Below are 15,693 nucleotides of genomic sequence, written 5' to 3'. Positions count from 1 at the left end.
AGCCTGTCTCCCACACACCATATTGCAATTACATAAGCAGCATGCTGTCTTGCTCTCTGGTTGGGAAACTAACCTAGGGAACCATTTGTTTAGAAGGGTTTTGCAAAAGGCAAGAATTTACTCTGATGACATTATCTAACCCACATTCCCTTCCAAAGGTCTCATCTGTACTGGCATAGATTGTTTCCACTCTCTTGCTACCTCACAATGAGGCTCAAATATCAAGAAGAGATTTTCTGGCTGGTGAGGGGAGACTTTGTTGAGACCATAACAGGTGAGAGGAAAAGCCTGCCAGTGTCCTAACAGCTCAGAAGAGAAAACCCTGAGAAAACCCTCCACCATGACAGATAGTAGCAGAGAGGGAAGCGCTGCGTGTAAAGGTCATGTAAGCATCTTAATCAAGTGCAGTTGTTCTTACTGAACAATGGAGAGTTCATGAATGCCAGCTCAGTGTGTCCTCTCAGGACCTTTAGTGGCTGAGTCATCTCCTCCTTTCCTGTATGAATGCACCGACTGTGAAAAATTGATTTTTTTACTCATTTTTAGCAAAGACTAACTTCAAGAAGTGTACAAGTACCTCTCCTCCCTGCTCCTTTCCTTTCAAGTAGGAAAGGAGCAGGGAGGCCATTGTTCAGAGCCAATGTTCTCTGAATTGTTAATTGACTCCCCAGCATCAGTTGGACTCAATATATTTTGTCCTATCTGTCTTCTAAGCTTTTTCAATATTTGATTTATGTGTCCATAGACCTTGTACTAAGTCTCACTTCATAATCCAATTCCTAGGGATTTCCACAGTCTTTCACTATCATAGAAGTTTGCAAAGAATTCATTCAGTGGTTTTTAAGCTTTTCCCAGGTTATTTTATTTCTGGATTATCAAATTGACTCTGTTTCTTTGTTTTCTGGAGATCATGTGCAGATTTTGAAATGATAATCCCACTCAATCTTATATAAAAGCACTAAGATTAGTGGTCCTGAAACTACTTAAGCAGTTACTCAACATCCTGTAGGAAGACAAAACACAAAATTAGGTACATATAATGGGGGACAATTTACTCCAAAAGAGAGAGCAGGGTTTATAGAGAAGAGCAAATAGCCAATAAGGCTCAGAAACCAGTGGGGCTCTGCAGTCTGTAAATGGGACAACAATGTATGGTTCGGTGCCATTCCTGACAGACCAGGTCAGAATTCATCCTCATCCTTAGGGAATAAGCCACCTCTAGATGAAAATTAAAATTGTTTCCTTCAACTACCTTCCCAGCACACAAAGAAACCTATCTTGATTTATACAATGACACACAGGTTAGGAAGATTAGCCAAGATCTTCTCAAGTCTCATAATCTCTGGATAATTTAGAAGTTCAGTTTATTTATTATTTTTAAAATATTTTTAATAAATTATTTTCTTTATTTACATTTCAAATGTTTTCCCATTTCCTGGTTTCTCATATGAAAACCCCCTATCCTTTACCCACTTCCCCTGCTCACTGACCAATCTACTCCAGCTCCCTGGTCCTGGCATTCCCCTACATTAGGACATTGAGCCTTCACAGGATTAAGGTCATCTTCTCTCATTGATAACCAACAAATCCATCCTCTGCTAAATATGCAGCTAGAGAAATGGTTCCCTCCATGTGTACTCTTGGGCTAGTGCTTTAGTCCCTAGGATCACTGGGGGTACTGGTTGGTTCATATTGTTCCTCCTATGGGGCTGCAACACCCCTCAGTACCTTGGGTCCTTTCTCTATCTCCACTTCTGCAGTCCCTGTGATCAGTCCAATGGTTGGCTGAGAGCATCCTCCTCAGTATTTGACAAGCACTGACAGAGTCTCTCAGGAGATAGCTATACCAGGCTCTGGTCAGCAAGCTCTTGTTGGCATCCACAATAGCACCTGGGTGTAGTGACACTATATGGGATGGTTAGTCAGATGGGGCAGCCTCTCAATGACCTTTCATTCAGTCTCTGCTCCACACTTTGTCTCTTAGACTCCACCCATGGGTATTTTGTTCCCCCTTCTAAGAAGGACCAATGTATCCCCACTTTGGTTTTCCTGGTTTTTGAGTTTCATGTGATCTGCTAATTGTATCTTGGGTGTTCCAATCTTCGGAGCTAATATCCACTTATAAGTGAGTGCATACCAGGTGTGTTCTTTTATGATTGAGTTACCTCACTCAGGATGATATTTTCTAGTTCTATCCATTTGCCTAACAAGTTTGTTAATCCATTATTTTTAATAGCTGAACAGTACTCCATTGTGTAATTACATCACATTTTTTGCATCCATTCTTCAGTTGAGGGACATTTGGGTTCTTTCCAGCTACTGGCTATTATAATAAGGCTGCTATGAACATAGTGGAGCATGTGTCTTTATTATATGTTGGAGCAGCTTCTCAATACATGCCCAGTAGTGGTATTGCTGGGTCCTCAGGTAGTACTATGTTCACTCTTCTGAGGAACCACCAAACTGATTTCCAGAGTGTTTTTCAATCATTCAGTTCCCAAATAAAGTGACATAGAGTAAAAGAGTGGAAAAGTAAATAGGACCCAGGATTTTGCTGCATACAGGATATGCACCTCACTGACAAAGACAGATACTACCTCAGAATTAAAATCTGGAAAACAATTTTCCAAACAAAATTTCCCAAGAAATAAGCTGAAGTAGGCATTCTAATATCAGATAAAATCGACTTTCAGCCTAAAGTTTTTTTTTTTTGATGTTCTCTTTATTTTATTTTATTTATTTTTTTTAATTAGGTATTTTCCCCATTTACATTTTCAATGCTATCCCAAAGGTCCCCCATACCCACCCCCCAATCCCCTACCCACCCACTCCCCCTTTTTGGCCCTGGCTTTCCCCTGTACTGGGGCATATAAAGTTTGCAAGTCCAATGGGCCTCTCTTTGCAGTCATGGCCGACTAGGCCATCTTTTGATACATATGCAGCTAAAGACAAGAGCTCCCGGGTACTGGTTAGTTCATATTGTTGTTCCACCTATAGAGTTGCAGTTCCCTATAGCTCCTTGGGTAATTTCTCTAGCTCCTCCAATAGGGGCCCTTTGACCCATCCAATAGCTGACTTTGATCATCCACTTCTGTGTTTGCTAGGACCCGGCATAGTCTCACAAGAGAGAGCTATAACTGGGTCCTTTCAGCGAAATCTTGCTAGTGCATGCAATGGTGTCAGCATTTGGAAGCTGATTATGGGATGGATCCCTGCATATGGCAGTCACTAGATGGTCCATCCTTTTGTCACAGCTCCAAATTTTGTCTCTGTAACTCCTTCTATGGGTGTTTTGTTCCCATTTCTAAGAAAGGGTAAAGTGTCCACACTTTGGTCTTTGTTCTTCTTGAATTTCATGGGTTTGGCAAGTTGTATCTTATATCTTGGGTATCCTAAGTTTCTGGGCTAATATCTACTTATCAGTGAGTACATATTGTGTGAGTTCCTTTGTGATTGGGTTACTTCACTCAGGGCGATACCCTCCAGGTCCTTCCATTTGCCTAGGAATTTCATAAATTCATTTTTTTAATAGCTGAGTAGTATTCCATTGTGTAAATGTACCACATTTTCTGTATCCATTCCTCTGTTGAGGGGCATCTGGGTTCTTTCCAGCTTCTGGCTATTATAATCAAGGCTGCTATGAACATAGTGGAGCATGTGTCCTTCTTACCGATAGGGACATCTTCTGGATATATGCCCAGGAGAGGTATTGAGGGATCCTCCGGTAGTACTATGTCCAATTTTCTGAGGAACCGCAGGGAGCTAATACCCTCCAGTGGAAAAAAGACAGCCTTTTCAACAAATGGTGCTTGCACAACTGGCGGTTATCATGTAGAAGAATGTGAATTGATCCATTTCTATCTCCTTGTACTAAGGTCAAATCTAAGTGGATTAAGGAACTCCACATAAAACCAGAGACACTGAAACTTATAGAGGAGAAAGTAGGGAAAAGCCTCGAAGATATGGGTACAGGGGAAAAATTCCTGAATAGAACAACAATGGCTTGTGCTGTAAGATCAAGAATCGATAAATGGGACCTCATAAAATTGCAAAGCTTCTGCAAAGCAAAAGACACTGTCAATAAGACAAAAAGGCCATCAACAGATTGGGAAAGGATCTTTACCTATCCCAAATCGGATAGGGGACTAATATCCAATATATATAAAGAACTCAAGAAGGTGGACTCCAGAAAATCAAATAACCCCATTAAAAAATGGGGCTCAGAGCTGAACAAAGAATTCTCACCTGAGGAATACCGAATGGTAGAGAAACACCTGAAAAAATGTTCAACATCCTTAATCATCAGGGAAATGCAAATCAAAACAACACTGAGATTCTACTTCACTCCAGTCAGAATGGCTAAGATCAAAAACTCAGGTGACAGCAGATGTTGGCGAGGATGTGGAGAAAGGGGAACACTCTTCCATTGTTAGTGGGATTGCAAGCTTGTACAACCACTCTGGAAGTCAGTCTGGTGCTTCCTCAGAAAATTGGACAGCCTAAAGTTTTCAAAAAAATAAGGAAGGACACTTCATATTCATCAAAGGATAAATCTACCAAGGTAAACTCTCAATTCTGAACATCTATGCTCCAATTGCAAAGGAAATCAAAGTCATAAAAGAAATTTAACTACAGTTCTACGCACATATTGTAACTCACACAATACTGGAGGGAGACTTTAAGTACCCCACTCTCATCAATGGTCAGATCATGGATACAGAATCTAAACAGAGACACAATAAAACTAGCAGAAGTTATGATCAAAATCGATTTAACAGATATCTATAGAACATTTCATCCTAAACACAAAGAATATACTGTCTTCTCAACACTTCATGGCACCTTTTACAAAATTGACCATATAATCATTCACAAAACAGGCCACAACAGATACAAAAAATTGAAGTAATCTCATGCAACCTATTAGGTCACCACAGACTAAGGCTGGTCTTTAATAACAACCAAAACAACAGAAAGCCCACATACACATGGAAGCTGAACAATGCTCTCCTCAATTATAACTAGGCCAAGGAAGAATTAAAGAAAGAAATTAAAGACTTTTTAAAATTCAGTGAAAACAAAGTTACAACACACCCAAACTTATGGGACACAATGAAAACCATGTTAAGTGGAAAACTCATAGCTCTGAGTACCTCCTAAAAGAAACTGGAGAGAGTATACACTAGCAGCTTGACAGAACATCTGAAAATTCTAGAACAAAAAGAAGCAAATATACCCAAGAAGAGTAGATGGCAGGAAGTAATCAAACGCGGGGCTGAAATCAACCAAAGAAACAAAAAGAACTATACAATGAATAAACAAAACCAAGAGATGATTCTTTGAGAAAATCTACAAGATAGAAAATCCCTTAGCCAGACTAACCTAATGGCACAGAGACAGTATCCAAATTAACAAAATCAGAAATGAAAAGGGAGACATAATGACAGAAATCAAGCTAATAAAAAAAAGAAAGAAAGAAAGAAAGAAAGAAAGAAAGAAAGAAAGAAAGAATGATCCTCAAATCCTACTACAAAACTGTACTCAAAACTGGAAAATCTGGATGCAACAGACAATTTTCTTGACAGATTCCAGGTACCATAATTAAATCAGGATCAGATAAACCATGTGAAGTGTCTCATAACCCCTAAAGAATTAGAAGCAATGGGTAAAATCTCCCAACCAACAAAAGCTCGGGACCAGATGGGTTTAGTGCAGAATTCTTTCAAACCTTCAGAGAAGACCTAATACCTATTCCCTTCAAACCATTCCACAAAATAGAAACAAAAGGAATAATACCAATGTGCTCTATGTAGCCACAGTTACACTGATACCAAAGCCACACAAAGACCTACCAAAGAAAGAACTTCTGAATTTCACTTATGATTACCAGTGCAAAATTATGCAATTCACTTCTCATGATGATTTTGTTACATGAGACCGTACAAGGTAACTAATGTCTCTGTGACTGTTTTCCTTATTTGAAAGTGAGTAATGACATTATCTGAGGAGTAACCACTCCTGACTAACATGAATGATAGGACTGTACAGAGCATGGGCTTAACGTTCTAGGTACAGTGCAAATAACTGGGGCAGTTAACAACAAAACCAAAGGAAACATTAGGAATACTAGCAACAACATTTTTAAAAATACCTTATGAGTGCTGGAATTAAAGGCATGCACCAACTCTGGCTAGATTTATATGTATTAATAATAAAAAAACAACAATATACCCTATTACAGTTCTAGCAGTTGCAGTAGAGGGAGCTGTGTGATTCTGTGTACTGCTTCCTTTCCCCAGATACCTCAGGTCTTCAGTCCTGTACCAGGTGAGATGGACCTAAGAGCAGCCTAGTTGACCTTCCTTCTGCCTGGCATGATTCTGAAACAATCCTTTTCTTGATAAAAAAGAGCATGTATGAAGTAGGCCCTTTGTTGGTGCATCCAGAATCTTTAGGCCAGGAAACAACCAAGCCACCGTTAGTGAAAAACCAAAGGAAAAATCACATTGGCACAATATGGGCACCATTTTGGAAGAAAATGCCCTCAAATTCTAAGGCATCAATAATCCCCCCCCAATTTTGAGCTCTGCATATTGGTATTGTGTGGCTCCAGATGGTAGTCAAAGGCAGATGTCTTACCGTAAAAGACATATATGGTTTTTCATCTTACATCTGTGAGGACAGGTTGCATTATAGCACAGATTCAGCACACCCAGCTAAGAACACAGAAGCCTCAGATGACAGAGCCTGAACTTATGGACCCATTAAAATTGAGATTTAACCTGATCTCAGGCCATTCCATTCCCTGCCCTACCTCCTGAGTAGGGAGTAACTCATGTTTGCTATGAGTAAAGTATTATGGTACAACCCCCAGCATCCTCATGCCTGCACTTGGGAATTCAGGAAGACAGATATTAGAGAAGTGATGGCTAGGAGGCTACAATGCAGTAATTTGTACAGTCCAGGTTGACCTTTGCTCACTGATGCCCACTTTAACAGTCTGGTTGTATTTGAGAAAGGGAGGGTGTGCAAGTTAATATTTTGAAGATGGGACAGAATGATTACCATCTTATATTTGTCCTGTCGTTGAGCCCCTATGTTCCAAAGAATGGGGAGTTTTCCTTGCAAAAGATGGGATTGTAAACAGGAGATTTTGTGAAACACATGGATATGTATATGGGAACAATGCCCACTATCAAGATAAGCACAGTAAGAAAATATTATCCAGGTTTTATACAATTAAAGGTATAGGAGAAAGATATTGACTTTTGTGAAACAGGGAAAACCTGGGGAAGTAGACTGTATGTCAAATGAATTTACTCAGGTGGTATATTTCTTATTGAGAAATAGCTCTTATATTCACTGTCCCTAGAGATTTGGGTGCTAACAAAATCCTCTTATGCATTTCAGTGTCCTAATCAATGTTTTTCATCAAAAGCACTTGTCTTCTAATGAAGCAGATGAGAAATCTCTTAAATTTGGAAGGAGAGGTTGCTAAGGGTATTTCCCAAGTCACAGGAGAGGCTCCAGGTAATGCACAACAGAAACTGGTCAATTTGGGGAGAACTAGTTATCAAATAGGCCTTAGCCTTTCCCAGTGACATCATCAGTAATGCCTTCCTTGGACCATCTGTTGTATCTATGAGAGAACTAGAATCTTCTGTGACTTCACCTGTGTTGTGGTTACAAAAGTTGCTTGTGGGATATTCCTTCATTGCCTTTTTTATTCTCTATCAGGCATGTTTTCCCGGCTGCTCAGGCTATTTCACAGGGAGAATGGCGATCAAGGAGAGACCAGACCAAGGCAGAAGGAATCTGGCATCCTTTCTTGTAAAAAAGGAAGAATGAAATCATTCTGGGGAAGACACAGTGAGTCCTTGGCAGAGTTGGGGAAATTCTGGAACAGGTAGGCTTGAGCTGGGCCTTTGCTGAGAAGATCTTACAAGCTGGAGCCTTAGACTTTCTTAATGACAGACCAAGAGTCTAGAATTTCTGATAATTGATTTGACAAACCCAGGAATTGACAAGCCTGCAGATACTTTTCTGGGAGATATTTAATTTCATTTAGAGTGTCAAAGACTGCCCTGAGAAGGCACTATGAGAATAAGAATGTGTCCCTTATTGATAGGGAGCAGAAGCACTTCATCTTCTAGATTATTGTAGGATACATGCGTCTCTGATGCAGAGAACAGAGAAGGATTCTAACCTGGTCATGTTTTGAGGTCTCAGACACTTTGAGTTTGAACACACATGATTAGGTATTGATGGTGCTAAGCACTATGAACTTCAGGTTTTCATGGCATAACATATGACATGAGCTGAAAATGTTCCCCGAATCTTTATGTCTGAGGCAGCTTTTGGATTTCAGGGTAAGTGGGAATGCTATAAGGAGTGTTGTGGTAGTTGTGACCAACAGTGGTGGTTGGGAAGAGGAATATAGATTAGCAGACCAGCTCAAATATAGCCTTTCTGCTTTTTCAGTGATTAATCCTGTCTCTAGCTTTTCTCTTCCTCAACCTTTTCTTTGGGACTCAGAATGGTCTCCCCTGCCCTGGGCCATCAACTATGCAAATGCATTTGTGTTTATCTATCTTCAGTGTCTGCTGGGAGAACATCATCCCAAAATTGCAACATCACTAATCATATGAAGAATATGAATAAACTAGACGATATGAAATTTTATATCAGGAAGATAAATGCTGAGCGGGAAGAACTTTTTCGAATCTTGGACATTGACATGAATACTGATTTGAACTACAGGTGAAATTATGCCCAGTTTCTTGTTGACTGTATTGTGCCCTCTCTGTTGACCCACATTTTCTCCCATGAATGGAGTGTGTCATCTCTCACATTCATTATAAGAAGTCTTGACAGTTGTTAAATTGTTGGATGAGATAAGTGCTGTGTGTTCTATGGTCATCTTACTTTGTACTTGGCCTTGAGGTGCTTAGAGTCTGATTGGTTTTGTCAACAGCTGGAAGGACCTGGTCACAATAGCTGCCTTACTGTGTAAGAATCCAATGTCTGCAGGCCATTACTGCTTTACTCTTGTTTTATTCATTGTACTCTGAGACTATGGAGCCTACCTGGATTTATTTGGCATTTTAATTTTTTTTCTGTGTGTGAAGTTAGTTGTGTGTGTTTTGTTCAGGATCTGGGGTTATGGGTCCTTTGATGGGGTCTTAGGATGTGTGTGATGCACAGTTTGTAGGGCATGATAGTGTTGAGCCCTTAGAGGCCCAAATTGATCATCAGGGTTCTTTATTCCCTGTGTTTTCCTTGGTGTCACATAGGATTCTCCTGGAATAGGAAGTGTTATAAAGCCTTTTCTGTTATATACTAGTTATGCCCTCTGAGAATTCATGTAGCAATAAGAAAAAAGGATTATCCCTGCCTTAAAACTAAGAGGGAAAAAAAGCCTTAAAACTAAGGACCAAAGCCTGTGGGACAGTCTAGTAGAAACATTTCACAGAACTAGTGTATTCCTTCAGGCTCACCTAAGAGTTCTTGAGGGTCAGCTATCTCCATTTGGTCCCCTGGCTCTCTGTCCTCTACCCAAGATAATAAGTTTAATCAGTACCAATAGGACGAGTTGGAAGGAACAAGGATGTGGCATACAATTTTCTTGGGAATTCCAGATACAGCCTTTTTGCACATGATACTTGATTGCTTAGTTCAGAGGATATTTGTTCTTTGAGCCATGCTCTACCACAGGATGAACACTGAATTCACCATCATTAAATCACAACATGAGAAGACAAAGTTGGATATGGAAAAAATGAAGCAGTCAATAAATGATTCCATTGACAAGTACAAGGAATTCATAGAAGATAATGATTGCTACAGGTGAGTCCCAGACACAGCTGAGACCCAGCACTAGGCAGGGAATGCTTGTGGCCTTCTAGGACTTTGTACAAAAGTAAGAGCTCTAGTTCTATACTCTCTGTTTCTTAATAGGAGCCCTCCCTTGAGGCATGGGTTTTGGATTTGTACCTCTTAGACTCAGGTTTCCTAAGTGTGAATATTGTCCAAGACCCTCCAGTCTTTATTCTTCCAAATTCAGGATCTTCTGCATCGAAACCATTTCCACCATGCTGGGAATCTCAAGCAACCCTGAATTTCTAGGGTTCTGACAGCTTATTATAAGATCTGGGATCCATGACAATAAAATGGAAAGAGTTTATACCTTTTGGGTCTTCTCTCCTCCCTAAGAGGGCATTGCCCTCTCCATACTGATGGTTTTCTGGTACTACACACATATAACAACCATGAGGAAGTTTTGCTCTTCTGTGATGTATGTGGAACACTCTTGGTGTCAGGGTTTTCAGAAATATTTTGAATCTTGTTGCATGTGGCTGGTCTCTGGATTTGACCTGCCTCTATTTGGTACTGATGGGTATACAGTGGTCTCTAGTCTCGGGCTGTCTGGGGATCAGAGCCCTTGCAGGCATCATAATATTTGGAAGAGTGGCAGGCAAATCAAAGCTAGCTGGGGATCAACATTTATGTTTTATTTGTTTGTGGTTCAGCATCAGGCACACCCACGTCCTGAAAGAATGCAATCAATTGAAGGAAAAGGTAAGGATGTTGCTGAATGAGAACAGAAAGCTGCTGGTAGAGCAGGCTGACCAGGAGGCATCCTTTGGTGAAGAAAAGAGGTTCTGTGATGAGACCAGCAAGAACATACATCCCAAGTGCAAAGCAGCAGCAGGTAGGATGATGTGTATCAGAGGCAGATTGCCCTCCTGGCTAACCATAAACATAGACAATCCAATGTAACAGTCCACCAACTCATCCAGGCACTCACCTCTGTCTTCTCCAAGTGTTTATTTAGGTGATCATCTACAAGGCTTTCTCTGGAGGTAGCCTTTTACAAGAAACTGCATGTTTAGCAAGTCAATTTTTCTGCCCTGCTAGAATCTGCAGTTCACTAGGGGAGATAAGTTGATTACACATCACAACTCTACATGACATAAAGTTTGAAAGGTGCTGGGCTGGAGCCCTTCTTTAGAATAGTAGAGAGCTTTGAAGAAAGAAGTAAAGGCCTGTAGCTCATTTGCTTTATGGGGATCATATGAGATTCCAGGAAGGAAGTAATTTGCAGTGATGATAGCTTAGTGGAATTGACAAATAAGTGGATTTCATTGTTGCCTTTTGGAAGTTTTTGTCCCCCACCCCCACCGTTTCCCCTGTAGATTTTGTTTCACCGTGACTGAGTAGGAAGTCCTACTTTCTTTGCCACTCCTATTTTCTTTGAGTGCTGTTGGAGTTGGAGTTCCTGGGCCTTGTGGTCTGGAGCTGGCTGAATGAGCAGGGATGTAGGAAAGGCTTCTCACAATCTCAGGTTGGGTTTGAGAGTTTTGAGGCATCATGAAAAAACTTCTCCATATATACCCCTCATTGTGACCAAGAAGAATGTTCTCTAGGGCTTTCTATTTCTCTAGTAAGAATATTAGAGTTGAATTTCTCCTTTGAAAGATCTGCTTTGCATATTCAAAATTATTTGGTCCTCTAGCATGACCGATTCTTCATTGTTTTTTGCTCCCTTATGATTTTGTGTGTGTATGTAAGTGTTTGTGTATGTGTGTTTATGGATCCTTATGCCAATCTGTACCTTTGTGGGTATGTTGTAAGGCATGTTAATGACATCTGATTTTGTGTAGTTATTCTCTAACTTATTTCTTTGGGCCTAGGTCTCTCAATAAACCTGATAATTCCTGTTGTTCAATGTCCAGTAGACTTTTCATCTCTTGTCCACTACCAGGTGGAGATCTGTCTCTTATTTATATCAACAAATTGTTAAACAATACTACTATTTTAAAAATAAATATTAGATTTTTCAATTTTACCTGCTTAGAGTTATTGCCTGGGAGATTCTGCCTTGTCTTATTGGCTTAACCATGGGCATACTTAGAAGCCTACACTACATCACTCTGCTGACATTGTTTTGCTAAATATATTTTGGGCATGGCTTTGTTTCAGGATAGATTCTCAATCAGAGTTGTGCAGAGTGCTGCATTTCAGAAATGTCATAGCAGGTCATTTATCTAGATTTTCCCTGACTGATATTGAGGATAATTTAATATCACATAATAATAATGTGTTGAACAGTTCCTGAGTAATGATCAAAGGTCACAGTCTTTCTCTGATGCTAAAAAGGACTCAGTGTAGGTTTAGTGAGGGGACCGTGCTAAGTCGAAAAGTGGCTTACTGGAGGCTATAGGTAGAAATCTCTTTCTTGGCAATTTAGTGCTGTGTTGTCAAGGATATCTGTGTAGAGCTTGTAATGTCCTTATAGGACCAGTAAGTGTTTGCATAGGAAAAGTTCCTGAAGAGGATATAAGTACAGGTCAGGGCTGCAAAGCTGGCTTGAGTCTAAGAGCCTTGTACACATCATAGGTTCCACTACATGCTCATGCAACAGTAAATATGCTAGATAAGAGCAAGTATTTCATTGATGTATGTGTTTTTGTGTCAGTCTTTGTGTGGTATGTGGTGTGTGTGTTGTTGTATCTGTGTGTGTCTGTATGTGTGTGTGTACCAGCTGTGACTCAGTCTGTTTATTCTAAATTTTGTGCTTGGGTAATGCAAAATGCCTTTGCAAGTGTTTGTGGTATGGATGCTTGAATATACAACAGTGTTTGTGTGTGTATATGTGTTTGTGTGTGTATTTTTGTAGACATGCAACCATGTCTGTCTCTAGAGGCCAAACATGATGAGTAAAGCCCCTGAGATTTCAGATTGCACCCATGAAGCATCAAATACAGCAGAACAATTAGTATGCAACTCTACCTAGCTCCCAAGGGAAAAAAAAAGGATGCAAATCTCCTATAAAGTCAGACTTTCAACTTGCTAGGGGCAATACTACTGATCCTCGTTGAAATCCTTTGGAGAAAATCAATGGAATATGGTACATAGTGTTGAGGAGGAGGTTGGTGTATAAAATCCATGTGTTATGTCCCTTTTCTCCTCTGGAAGAATTATGAAGGCCCACTGAAATATCAGGTGGCTTGCTGTGTCTTCTCAGCATCCCAGATTCTTTTCCTCATTGCCTGCTACCATTGCTTTTCCACCTACCTCTACTCGGGAAAATTTTGCCTTATAGTTTGTCTTGGATTCTAATTATGGAGAGATTGAGTTGCATGTAGCTGTACCTGCATCCAGCAGAATTTCGGTAGCTGTGGTGCAAAAGAGGGCTGTTTCAGGAGCCCTTGAGGGTCATGATAAACTAAAGAACTCATACTATGTTATCTGTGTAGCATTCTGCAATTGCTGTTATTCAAAATCATTTTCTCAGAGTTAGAATCGGCCTAAATGGGGGTTGGGAGAAATGAGGACTTTCAGACAGGTCTGTTAGTATAAAATCAGGTAGGTGTTTGAGAAGCAAGGTTCAGAAAGTAGAAAAGAAGTTCCCTTTGACCCAGAGATTCCAGAACAATGAGTAGATATCTACAGAATCTCTAGGGAACATGAGGGCTGTAGTGGTCCTCAGAGTAGTCCAGAAGATGATGATATCCTGACGTCCATCTGTTAAAGAGTGAAAATATACTGTGTGATACAGCCCTTTCATGAAATATTGCTCAGTGTTAGATAGTCCATGCAAGTATTTGACCTTCAACTAGTTAGCTTCATCTTACTCAAAATATTCCTAACAAAGTCACATTATTGGGACAAAATTGTTCCATTGGATCTTATTTATAGTGACTTCCTATTTTTCTGGGATTATACCTTTGGACACCAAGTGAGTCAGGCAAAAGGAGCCTCTAATGGAAGAACTGTTTACTTTGGAACAAAACTGAAACAGTGAAGGTGAGGCTAGTCAACCACCACCATGTGATCCTTTGCTGGCAGAAAAGTATACTCTACACAGCTTTTGGAACTTGCTAAGACGGATTGGATAATATGCCAAGAACCCTGATTCTCAGTCTGGTTTATGAGAGGAAAGCTTATCACTGAGTGAGCTGTGTATATGCTCATCCCATTACCTACCTATCACATTCAAATTTGTTTTTTATGACTCTAAAATATCCTGGGAAATATTTATAATAGCATTAACTAGGATACTAAACTAAACATGTTACTGAGGTATACTGTGCTTGTGTTGTGTGAACACAAGTAATTTGCATAATTGACATAGTGCTATATAACAGTCTTAGATTTACAGGTGTGTTGTTATGTTCCTTCATGACCATCGCTTTTAAAATTCAGTTACTAGCCTTGGGAATATTTTCAGTTAGCACATTTTTTTTCTGATTTTAGGACCCATGCAGTGCCTGTGAATTTCATGTGATATGTTTTCTCTGTTTATTTCAAGATATAGGGGTTGAAGAGTGGAACCCTGTCAGGTTCATGCACTAGAGAAATAATCATAGCCTTCACTTCAATTCGAGGCAGGTTCCCCATAAGTCATCCACATGTTTTTCTAGGTTGTTCACATCTCTCTTGAACTCAGATTCAGACATCGCTACAATTTTATTATTCAATATATTATACCTGGACTATTGGAGTAATATAGTGTTTTTCTTTTAAACTCTAGTACAGTGTGTAGTTCACAGTTAAGTTTCTAGCACTTTTTAAAAGCTGAGAAAAAAATTCCAAGCCCAGGTGCTCTATGACACTTGGGGATGCAGGGAATGACCTCAGGCGATGATAGGTCATAATAGATTATCCAGCTGAATAAATCTCATGTGGGACGGAGAGCTGAATTGACAAATCCTAATCAGGCCTTTCTTCTTTCCTTCCCTAGGTGTGAAATACTCCAGCAGAAACTGGAACATGGAAGAGACCAGGACAAGTTCTCCTTTCAAGAGAACTTCTATAGTGGGATCCCTACATGTGCGAAGCAAATATTTCATCTCATCCCCAGTACTCATGGCTATCATCTGTTGCATTTTCTTCCTTTACTTTTTTTTTTCTTGCAATGAATAGCCCTTAATTTCATCTGTGCTCTGGCTCACCAAGAGTGAACATGTAGAGGAATTCAGACATGTGCTGAGGCACATCAAGAGCTACTGGGGAAACAGGAAGATTCTGAGTGTAAATTTTTCTTGTCCTGATAGGTCATCAAGGAAAATTACAAAATCATTCTACAAAATTGCAAAGGCTTTGAGCCAAAGTCTTTAACATGTTTTCTGCTTAGTCTTGGGTGTCCATATTTTTCAAACCCATACTCCAAAAAAGGAGACCTACTTACATTCCTCTTGTAAAGATTGTTACCAGAAGTAACTTATTTTCTACTGTGTTGTTAAGGACAGTAATGGGCTGTAAGTCTGTGCTGCTAAATGACAGCCAAGGAAGACTCTTTAGCACAATTCTTGCTTTTAGATTTTGGTTTGAGCTTGGATTACTTTTGTTATTTGGTTTTCTTTAGTTTCATTAGAATTATTTTGTTTCTTTCTTTGCTGTTGTTTTGTTTTGTAATTGATTTAATGTTTTGATAAGGCTATACAGTATACATATTGACTGCCCACTTTTAGTTACTATTGAGTAAATTGGATGTATTCTAAGAATAAAACAGTGATCTCCAACTCTTCACTCTAAGAAACTTCTTTATTCAGCTGTGGTATCACCCTATTGAAATCCCAAACCTATCAGACAAGGATGGATCTCTGTATGGGGCTTGGGTTCCATAATGACTTCCCAGCCAGCCTGAGCTTCAAAAGCAATTGATTGTACATTCAGTGTGGATAGTGT

General features: G+C 39.8%; 1 protein-coding gene across 1 annotated transcript in view; it reads left to right on the top strand.

Annotated features, from left to right (window-relative positions):
* The window catches only part of Gm3371 (predicted gene 3371), a 49,224-nt gene extending 33,872 nt beyond the window's left edge, over positions 1-15,352 (top strand). The window contains exons 2-6 of the mRNA XM_030248216.1: positions 7,738-7,869; positions 8,598-8,760; positions 9,715-9,846; positions 10,530-10,711; positions 14,747-15,352. Of these exons, the coding sequence (XP_030104076.1) occupies positions 7,738-7,869; positions 8,598-8,760; positions 9,715-9,846; positions 10,530-10,711; positions 14,747-14,928 (791 nt within the window). The 3' untranslated portion in view covers positions 14,929-15,352. The remainder of the gene's footprint in view (positions 1-7,737; positions 7,870-8,597; positions 8,761-9,714; positions 9,847-10,529; positions 10,712-14,746) is intronic.
* The last annotated feature ends 341 nt before the right edge of the window (positions 15,353-15,693 follow it).

This window comes from Mus musculus, chromosome 14 (genome assembly GCF_000001635.26).
Source record: "Mus musculus strain C57BL/6J chromosome 14, GRCm38.p6 C57BL/6J".
Taxonomy (NCBI): domain Eukaryota; kingdom Metazoa; phylum Chordata; class Mammalia; order Rodentia; family Muridae; genus Mus; species Mus musculus.
This window is presented reverse-complemented; position numbering and strand designations above follow the sequence as displayed.